Here is a 9,272-nt window from a genome sequence, read left to right as displayed (position 1 = left end):
TGGCTGAGGAATAGGAGTTAGCGTTAGGGTTAGTGTTAAGGTTAGGGGAAAACATATAAGGATTGATTCTGCCTAACCCTGCTGCACTGGAGTGGTTTCTCTAGGAAAATCTTCAGCTGATTTCTGCAAAGTGCCCACGGCCTGGGAGCAACACAGCCAGAGAATAACCTCTCCAGAAACTATTGCTCTTTCTGTCAGTACGTAGACCCGAAGTTGTCTCTTTTGTTCTTTAATTTTCTTCATAATGACTGTCTCGAAAGACAGCATCAAGGCACTGTGAGCAGCATCCCAAGAGTATTTCAAAATCAAATGGCAGAAAGGCAATTTAGCTGACCTGGGGAACTTGCGGTGTGGCAAAAGCACGCCCGACAATCCTGAGGAACCCAAGAGGACAGCCCTAGAAAACCGTCTCCGCAAATGCGGCAGTTTTCGAGGACTGCAAGGGACCGACACCACCACAGAGGCAAAGGTCCCGTAGGAGAGAGGCACGGCGCACACGGCCAGGCGCAGGCAGAGCGAGGTCTTCCCTCGCTTTGTACCCCTGAACTACTCCAGTCTCCGCAAAAAACCCTACTCCACACTCTGCCAAAACCCCCGCACGCCGTGCTCGAGGCTGAAACAGCCCCGGGCAAAGGCAGCCTGTCAGCATGAGGCGCCCGGTCTGACAAGGCAGCTCCTTCCCGGGAACACTTCGGGTGGCCGGCCCTTTCTGGGCGGCCTGGCGAGTGATGGCGAAGAGAGCCGCAGAGCTCCGTTCTCCTCTACTTTCCTACACCAGCCTTGCTTCCCTCCCTCGGCCATAGCGCTTCGCCCGCCGGCAGAGCGCCTGCGCCGGGCTGCCGCCCGCCCGCGGCCCTTCAGCCGGAGCCCGCTCCTTCCCTGACTGACTCCCGCCCGGGCCCGCCCTCGGCCTCACCGCTCCCGGCGGGCGGGGCTGCGGCGGCCGGGCGGGCGGTGCTGAGGCGGCGGGCCGGGCGCCGCCATGCGATTCCGGGCTAAGATCGTGGATCTGGCTTGCCTCAACCACTTCAGCCGTGAGTAGGCCAGGGCGGGAGGAGGAGGAGGAGGAGGAGGAGGAGGGGGGCTGTGCCCGGGCCGCCTTCGCCGGGGAACGGGGAGAGGAAGGGCCGTGGGCGCCCCGAGGCCCGGGCCGGCGGCCCGGAGGCCCGTCGCGGGGGGCAAGGCAGCGTGAGGCGCCTTCCTTCCTTCCTTCGCCCTGAGGCGTTGGGGGGGGGGGTTCCCGCAGCAGCACGATCTGCGTTTTTGGGGACCGAACGTTTCTCCCCTGCCCCGGTGTGAAGCGATTACCGCGGTAACATCCCCCCCCCCCCCCCCGCCAGGTGTAATTAACACCATCGCCAAGTTAGCCAAGACCTGCGCCCTGCGCCTCACCGTCAGCAAGCTGTATTTCATCCTCTCCGATAAAGTCGCAAATGGAGGCGTCAGTATGTGGTGCGAGCTGTGCCAGGTAAGCCCGGGGAGGTTCGATAACCGCGCGCCGCTGACAGCCAGAGCGGGCGGTTGGGTCTGGCGCGCGAGGCCGCGTTTCTCGCGCGCGTAGCCCTCGCCCCAGGTGTGCTGGGTCTCTCGAGGCACTCGAAGGCACTCTTGTTTGGCAGGGCTGCCTTTTAGTTGCGCGGGCCTGGTGTTTCTGGCCAGACATCGTCTTTACCTTGGCCGTCGCTTCAGCGTCGAGCTTCGGTGCGTGCTGGCCTGCAGGGGCCTGCCCAAAACTGGAAACAGGAGAGCATAACTCACCCATCGTACCCCTTGGTTTGAGGACTGATAGGGGAGGATCTGAAATTAGTAGGTTTGGCCTGAAGCAATGGGCCTTCTTGGTTCCTGCGGGTGATGCCAGGCGCAGGAAAGCTTCCCGTTGTACACATGCAGTTCTAAGCTTAAGGCCTGATAGCTAAAACTTGCCCCTCTGTCTTTTTTTTTTTTTTTGTCATTTGCTTTATTTTATTTCCCAACTTTCAAAAATTGTAGGGGAATTTCTTCGATGAATTTCAGATGGAAGGAGTTGCTGCAGAGCACAATGAAATCTATTTAGAGTTGGTGCCTGAGAACCTGTCGAGAGCATTAAAAACTGCCCAGAATGCTAAGGCAGTGAAGATCAAGTTGACTAACAAACACTGTCCCTGTCTCAGAGTTGCTGTGGAGCTAGTAAGTGCAACCATGCTTTTAACTTCATTACTAAGAAAACACTCTTAAAAATTAAGTGCTTTTCCTAAGATCAGATAGAAGCATTGGTAGTCTTTGGTGTAATTCTAGAAAACTAAATAAAGAAAAATCATGCCGTTTTCCATTTCACTAGCCTTCCCTGCCGTCCTGGTTGGTAGCACACAGAATCAGCTTTGTATTTTCCAAAAGGCAAGGAAGAGGTGAAAGAAGAATGAAAGCTATGTGATTGAGGCTCCTTTTTCTAATGTCTACTTTTCTCTGTTCCTTCATTCTCTAAATCTTCTGTGGATTATTGCCTTCTCATTGAAGCCATTGGGTTTCAGTGTAGTGTTTGGCTCTTTGTTTTGCTTTTGATTGTCCTGCCTTCCACTTCAAACTGCTGTCTTGCAAATTTTTTTTGTTGTTAATATGTCTTCACTGATTCACCCCTTCAGCTCCCAGGATAGCTTATAGATACTAATGACTGACACCTCACAACCTCTTCCTTATTCAAAAGGGAAGTCTGCTTAATAGCAGACTGATAGGAACCTATGGAAAACTGGAACTGAGTGTCTGGGGCACTCAGTTACAGTATTTCCCAGAGAGGGTCTGAAAAATTTGAATTTAGAATTCACATCCTGTTTTTAACTGCAAGAGCATCCTCTCTCTCCCTCAAGCCTTCCTTATCAAGCAGCAGTAGGATGGTGACACATGACATTCCTGTGGGGGTTATTCCCAGAAGATTATGGAATGACTTCAGAGAGCCCAGTGCACCAGACTTTGATGTAAGCCTCTGTTTTTATATTCCGTATGGAAAGGGGAGGTTGCAAGTGGAATACTATAGCTGCTGAGTATACTACCGGTGGGTTTTGGAGAGGAGGTGAAAGGAAAGAGGGGAAGGCTGGAGGCTGGAGGTTTGGAGAGGGATGGGACGTGGCTTCCATCTTGACAAGAGGGTCCAGAACCTGTAAAACCGGAGCAGGTGGTTGCCAGTTGTTGCTGTGATACTCCTCAGAGTGGAGGAAGGGAGGAGCAAAGGACTTGAACGGCTTTAGGCCGGAGCACCTAGGTACCAAGTGGCCCAAATAATCTGTTCTTTCTGAAATTCAGGGCCTAACTGGCAGAGTTAGATATATATGTGTTTCCTCCTGATTTTTATAAATTCTCTGTATATCCTTTTTGACTTTTAGCAGACTTGCAAGGAAAGGTCTTTGTGCAAATGTGCTCCTGTATGAGGTTACAGATGTCTGTTACCTTTATAGCTAAGAGTATTTAAATTCTGAAGACATATGACTCAGTAGAAACTTGATGTATTTTGTTTTGTTATTTCAGATGTACACTGATGCAGTTACAGAAACGATTACAGTACCATGGGAATCATATTCTTTCCTTTTTGGCGATAGTAACTATTAACTGCTCAGTAACACAAATGCGGAGTCATGTGAGCATCTGATCTGAAAAAACCTGTCTCTGCTTTATTTCGAGCACAGACTTGGGATAGTATGTCTGAGGCAATTGCTGGAGCGATGGCCTTTTGGTATAATGGGAAAGAGGACTGTGTTCCTGAGTCATTTGCTGATTTCAGTTAAATATTGTGCTCCCTGCATTCAATAGATAACCGAGTCCAAAATAAGATAGAATTGAAGGGAGAAATAAATGCATCACAACCCAGTCACACATGAAATATTTGTGTAAATGCAGTTCTTATGTCTTTCTAGGTCAGTATTTACCTACCAGTGCTGAAAACAATGAAGAGTGTTGTGGAGAGAATGAAGAATCTCAGCAATTCCATTGTAAGTTAAGGCACTTCAGGCTTGTGTCCTACAGACCTTATTTTATCTTGGACATAGCATGTTTCCCTGTTGCCCAAACTGGTGTTATATCTTATTTTGGGATGGGTCAGCCATTGAACTAAAGGCATCTGAAGACTGTGTAAGGGCTGAAGAGAGTGATGGGATTTATTTTAGGATTTACACCGAAGAGCTTGTCCTGGGCTTCCCAGAAAGTGGTGCTCTTTGTACTGAATCCATGAAAGAACATGGCATTGTGTTGCTACAAGCCACTCCTTATAGCTGGTAAGAAATTGCGGTCCTTCAGGAAGCTAGCTGGAGACTTTCCAGGTGATTTCATTGAAGAAATGCCTATTAAGTGAGTCTTGTGTTAGGTATCTGTATGAATGAACTTTAGGTAAACTTGAGGTAGGATTTAAAGGAAATCCTACTAGCAGCTCCTGGATGTCAGCCTGTGCTTTAGACTCTGACAGGGTGGGTTTCCAGTCCACCCTGGGTTCCTGGAGTGCTGGTGGGCCTTCCACTGAAAGAAGCCCTCTGCAGTTGGCCAGAAAAGGGGTTTGTTTGGGTTTTCTTCAGTTGTTGTTGCTCACAGTCGCCAGAATTGACTGACTTGAAAGTTAGTAAGTAAGCATAGAGCTTTGGAATAGTTTGGTCTTGGAGGTGTTCGTACCAATTTTGATAAATGGGAAATTTTCTGTAAACTAAGAATCCTGAAACTGGGACAGTCTCAGTCTTCCAAGGCTTGGAAGAGTTGAGAGATTACCCTGGGTTTCTGGCAACTTTGCAAATGGCAGTCATCCTGCAAATACAAGAATAAGCACTTCAAACTCTTCTCCTTTGTCAGTTTTTTGGGGGTTTTATTTTTTCTTTCTCCTTCCTTTCCCCATGTCCTCAGTGGAAGTGCTTACACATGACTAAGCACAGTGTATAACTGCTTTGTTTCCAGAGTTGAGGATCTCTTCTCACACGGGATAGCTGTGTGATGGGATTGAACTTTGGTGTTCAGCAACACTCAGAAGCGGTAGCATATCAACAGTGGGCATACCCACCTTCCTAAGTTCCTTACCTCCTGCTCCAAAGCACTAAAATAAATAAATTTCTGTGAAATGGCTTTGATAGCTCTGAGGGAGGAGGCAGACTACATGCATCCTCTACATGCTTTCCTGTTATTAAGAGCAAAAACATCAAGTGGTACAATTAAATATTTGTGCTAGATTCTTCCTGGTAGTAAAACTGGTCAAGATCAGTGCTGCAAAAAGGGCTTAGAAGCTCTTTCAAATAGTATTTGGCCATTGTTTGGGAGCATTCATCTGTGGGCGTCTCCCATTCGACAGGAGATTCTGGTTGTGATATGAGCCCCTCTTAAAATTGTTGAGAATTCTTCTCATCACAGAAATGAAGTGCTTAGATGTGCTTTAGGAATCCTCTGATCTGCTTGGGATTTGTGTATGATCATATATAGTCTCCTTCTGGTTGGACGCTTTGTCAGGATAGAATTTGAAAGCTTTCAGCACTTTTCCAGGATTTCTAGCAGTTCAAAGTCCTGCTTGGAGTTACTGCTCTGGTGCAGCTGTTGTCTCTTTTTAAGTCTTGAAAGCGACACTGCAACTGCAGGTCAGCTCTTGGTGCATCCCGTTTTCTGTGTGTCATATGGACTGTGTAGGTGCCTTTCTGTTTGTTAAAAAGTTGGATGGAAATGCAGGAACACTTGCATTTCTCCAGCTTCAGTCTCTTATTCTAAAGCCTTTTCCTCAGCACATGAACTTCCCAAAGCCAGTACTTGTTCTAAAAGCACTGGAGAACAATTGAATTTCTTTTCATAATTTCAGGGAGGTCGGTCTAGGATAATTCACACAGGAATGATGAGAAGTGCATTTTGTAGCTGAACATTCAAATGTTCAAACCATGTTCAAAAAGTACAGTTGAGCTGTGAAGGCACTGAAGTACTTCTGGAAGCTCATATTTGAACAGAGCTGCACTTTATTCTTCTGTAATTCTGCAGTGCGGAAGGGGCTTGCCTAAAATTGAGATTGATTGTATTGCAGGTGATTGAAGCAAACTTGAGTGGAGAAATGAACTTGAAAATAGAAACTGACTTAGTATCTGTAACAACACATTTTAAAGACTTGGGAAATCCTCCCTGGGGTAAGTTTCCCTGTTAGTTGCCTCTTGTGTCTGTCTGATCTCATTTCTTAAGTGTGATGCTGACAACAGTACTTACCTTCTGTTAGTCCTTACAAAATAGCATCAAGTACTTTGAAGTCGTCAAATGAAACCTTAAGAAGAAGAGTGGCCAATGGCTGTTTCATGTTTGTGGGGGGAATCTCTTCCAGTATCCTTGACAACTTTGCAGGAAAACTGGGCTTTCTCTTCCTTGCACTGCTGTTCCTGAAAAACAACCCAGTTGAGTACCAGCTATTCAGTGATTATCAGATGTGTCCTTAGTGGTGTTGAAACTCCTTCTGATGTTTTGACTAAAGTGTTGTGCTCTTATGCTTTTAGCATCAGAGGATGGATGTCAAAGTTCTGCTCAAAGCAGAGATCTGGAAAGCATGGCTGAGGCACGCATAGACATCAAGAAGCTGCTGCAGCTGCTTGCTGGACAGCAGGTCAATCCCACAAAAGCATTGTGCAGTAAGTTCAACAGCTCTGCTTGCAAGCTCCAGTTAAGGAGGGATGTTTGCCATACTTGTAGTCTTGGCAGAACAGTGAGTCTTCTGTTTTGTCTGTTTGAAACTTGACTATTTTTCTGTTTTAGGCAGTAAGCTTCAGGCCTTAGGCATTTGGGGAAGAAAAAAAAATTAAAAAAAAAAAAAAAGCCAGGCCCTTTTATAAGTATCAAGGTGAATATTCAGTGTGACTAATCATGGGTGTCGTCTTGTCTTTGTTTTGAAGTTACTATTTTTTATTATTATTTTGAGGTATTATTTTTTGAATGTCTTAAAAAAAAGCCCCTAGTTTCTAAGAGAGAAACTGGGATTTGTTGACATGTTTGTTTTGGTTTTTTTTTCTCAGATGCTTTCTTACATTCAGCACCAAATTGATTTTAATACCAAAATGCTTTTTATGCAGCTAGTGTTTCTAACCATAGAAATGATATGTTCTTTCCAGCAGAAGCGTGTGCAGAGTTTTATATCCTATTTTGATAACTCTGTATGCTTTTCCTGAGAACATCTGTCTGTTATGGTTTAGTGCAGGGGTATAACATCATAGGCCTACACATTACGTATTTCCTTTTTTGTTTCAGCTTTCATAGACTCTTTAGTAATGCTTCATAGACCCTTGAGGACTTAAATATTACAGGATGATATGTCTAGTCATCCTTGTGTCAGAAGTGGTAGAAGCATTGTATTCTTATGCTGACATTCTGCAGAAGATGTAATTTTAAAGTATTTTTCCTGCTTTAAACTGGATTTGCGTTTTGGGGTTTTATTTTCTCTTTACAGATATTGTAAGCAAAAGAATTGTCCACATCATCTTGCTCCATGAGGATGTTTCACTTCAGTATTTTATTCCAGCACTTGCCTGAATGTTTTGGAATCTCGGTCATTTTCCAACCCAAGGCCTTTTCTATGAAGCCTGAAAACTTTCATGAGCTGCTGGAGTACTCTCACATGATATGCTGTTAGACGCAGCCATCAGATGGATGTTATTTCCATATTTATGAAATTATTAAAAATACCTCCTCATCCAGAAGGCCATTTTTGTGAAGTTACGTGCTATGAAGGACACAACACTGGGGAGCTGGCACATCTGAGCATTATGGGGAGCAAACCTGAAATCTGTATGTGCTTTTGGGATGCTTTGAGCTGTGGCGAAGGCAATGTAGTATTTTTTTTTTCTCGTCAACAAACATAAATGTAGAATTGACCTCTGGAGCTGCTGCTGGCTGTATTTGGTATTGGACAATGCAGCTCCAAGTTAAGAGATCTCCGAGCAATCTGTCATACCTCCATGGAGCAGGAGAGGCCTCTGCAGGGTTGACAGACTGGTATTTGCCTGGGCAGGTAAGCACAGCTCTCCTGAAGTGGTACTGGATTGACTTCTGTTCCAGCAGTGATGTATATGGACTTGGTGCTGCTGCATGTTGTGCAGCAGAAATGCGTCTGAGGCAGAGGAGCTTCCTGTGGTTGCCAGCATGTAACGGGACGTAACGGATGCTAAGGAGCACCAACGGCTCAGCAGCATCTGTTTCTACCTGGTTGTATCTTTTGGTCTGACTTGCTCCAACATACCTCAGTAGTTCTGTTAGTGTTTGAACTGATGTCTTTAGCTCTTGGCCTGAGAGGATGAGATAAACAGTCTGAATTATCTTGTTAATGTGGGCAGTGAAGGTCTCTATGTATGTACAGAATGAGTATCGTATGGCGACGTGTGAACACAACAACTGGTGTGAAATAAAGGGCAGGTTATCTGTGGACCACGTTTTTTCCCCTTTCCAGATGGAAAGCATTGTACAACCTGTGTTGTCATGGCATCAGACATGGTGAGATTGCATCTAGGCTCTGATGCCGAGCAGCCAAGAGCATGACTAAGTCTCACTGACAGGAGTACTGCCACTGCTTCTACTACCTGGTTATCTTCTGAGGTCTTTTCTTCTTTATTCCATGTGTGATTGTATTTGTTAGCCAGCCGTGTTCCATATAGCCTTTGGTGTTCCACAGGGTTTTGAATATCTTGTGAAACTTCTTGTTTGAGAAATAGTGAGTGTTTGCTGCCAGGTGGGACTGCGGGTTTCTGCTAGACGGTAACTCTTGTCGTGGGCAGAATCATTGGGGTTTTTTGGTTTGGTTTTTTTTCCAAGGGACATTGAGGTTAAGGGAGAAATTAATCTTTCTGTTCTTGCAGATGCAAGTGGTCAGGAGAAGGCTGGAGGGGAGGCAGTGGCCTGGCAATGTTGTGCTTGTTTGCCTTCTTCCACCATTTCTATCAGACTAACCAGAAAGCATCTTCCAAATCCTGTTAGTTTTCATCGGTGACTGCAATTACCAAAAAAATCTGTGTAAGATGAAAAAAGCTGTACACCAAGTTACAGCAAGTGCATGGTAAGAGATGTGTGGTAAATATTCCTGGAGTTTCTCCTGAGGAGAGGGGAAAAACTGTCAAAGTATGATACAGAGTATGCACTATGAAAGTAGTCTTTGAAATCTTTGGATTTTCTCCTTTGAAAAATGCGTTCTGTATAACCTGATGGAAACGGCTTTTTCTGGTATAGCATAAGAACTAGTATTAATGGCCTCTCAGCTATGTAGGCTCTGTGACTGCTATTTTTAAAAAGAGATCAGAAGTTATAATTACAAGAAAATGTGTTGGTTT

The 9,272-nt window shown here is 45.4% G+C and overlaps 1 protein-coding gene across 1 annotated transcript; it reads left to right on the top strand.

Moving 5' to 3' along the window:
• Nucleotides 1-928: 928 nt before the first annotated feature.
• HUS1 (HUS1 checkpoint clamp component) lies at nucleotides 929-8,376 on the top strand. Its single transcript, XM_052795381.1, has 8 exons — nucleotides 929-1,034; nucleotides 1,341-1,468; nucleotides 1,990-2,166; nucleotides 2,841-2,948; nucleotides 3,882-3,956; nucleotides 6,002-6,101; nucleotides 6,459-6,590; nucleotides 7,403-8,376. The coding sequence occupies exons 1-8, from the start codon at nucleotides 983-985 to the stop codon at nucleotides 7,483-7,485; spliced, it is 855 nt and encodes a 284-aa protein (XP_052651341.1). The 5' UTR covers nucleotides 929-982; the 3' UTR covers nucleotides 7,486-8,376.
• The last annotated feature ends 896 nt before the right edge of the window (nucleotides 8,377-9,272 follow it).

The sequence above is a fragment of the Harpia harpyja genome, chromosome 1 (assembly GCF_026419915.1).
Source record: "Harpia harpyja isolate bHarHar1 chromosome 1, bHarHar1 primary haplotype, whole genome shotgun sequence".
Lineage (NCBI taxonomy): Eukaryota > Metazoa > Chordata > Aves > Accipitriformes > Accipitridae > Harpia > Harpia harpyja.
Note: the sequence above shows the minus strand (reverse complement) of the source record. Positions and strands in the feature narration are given on the sequence as shown.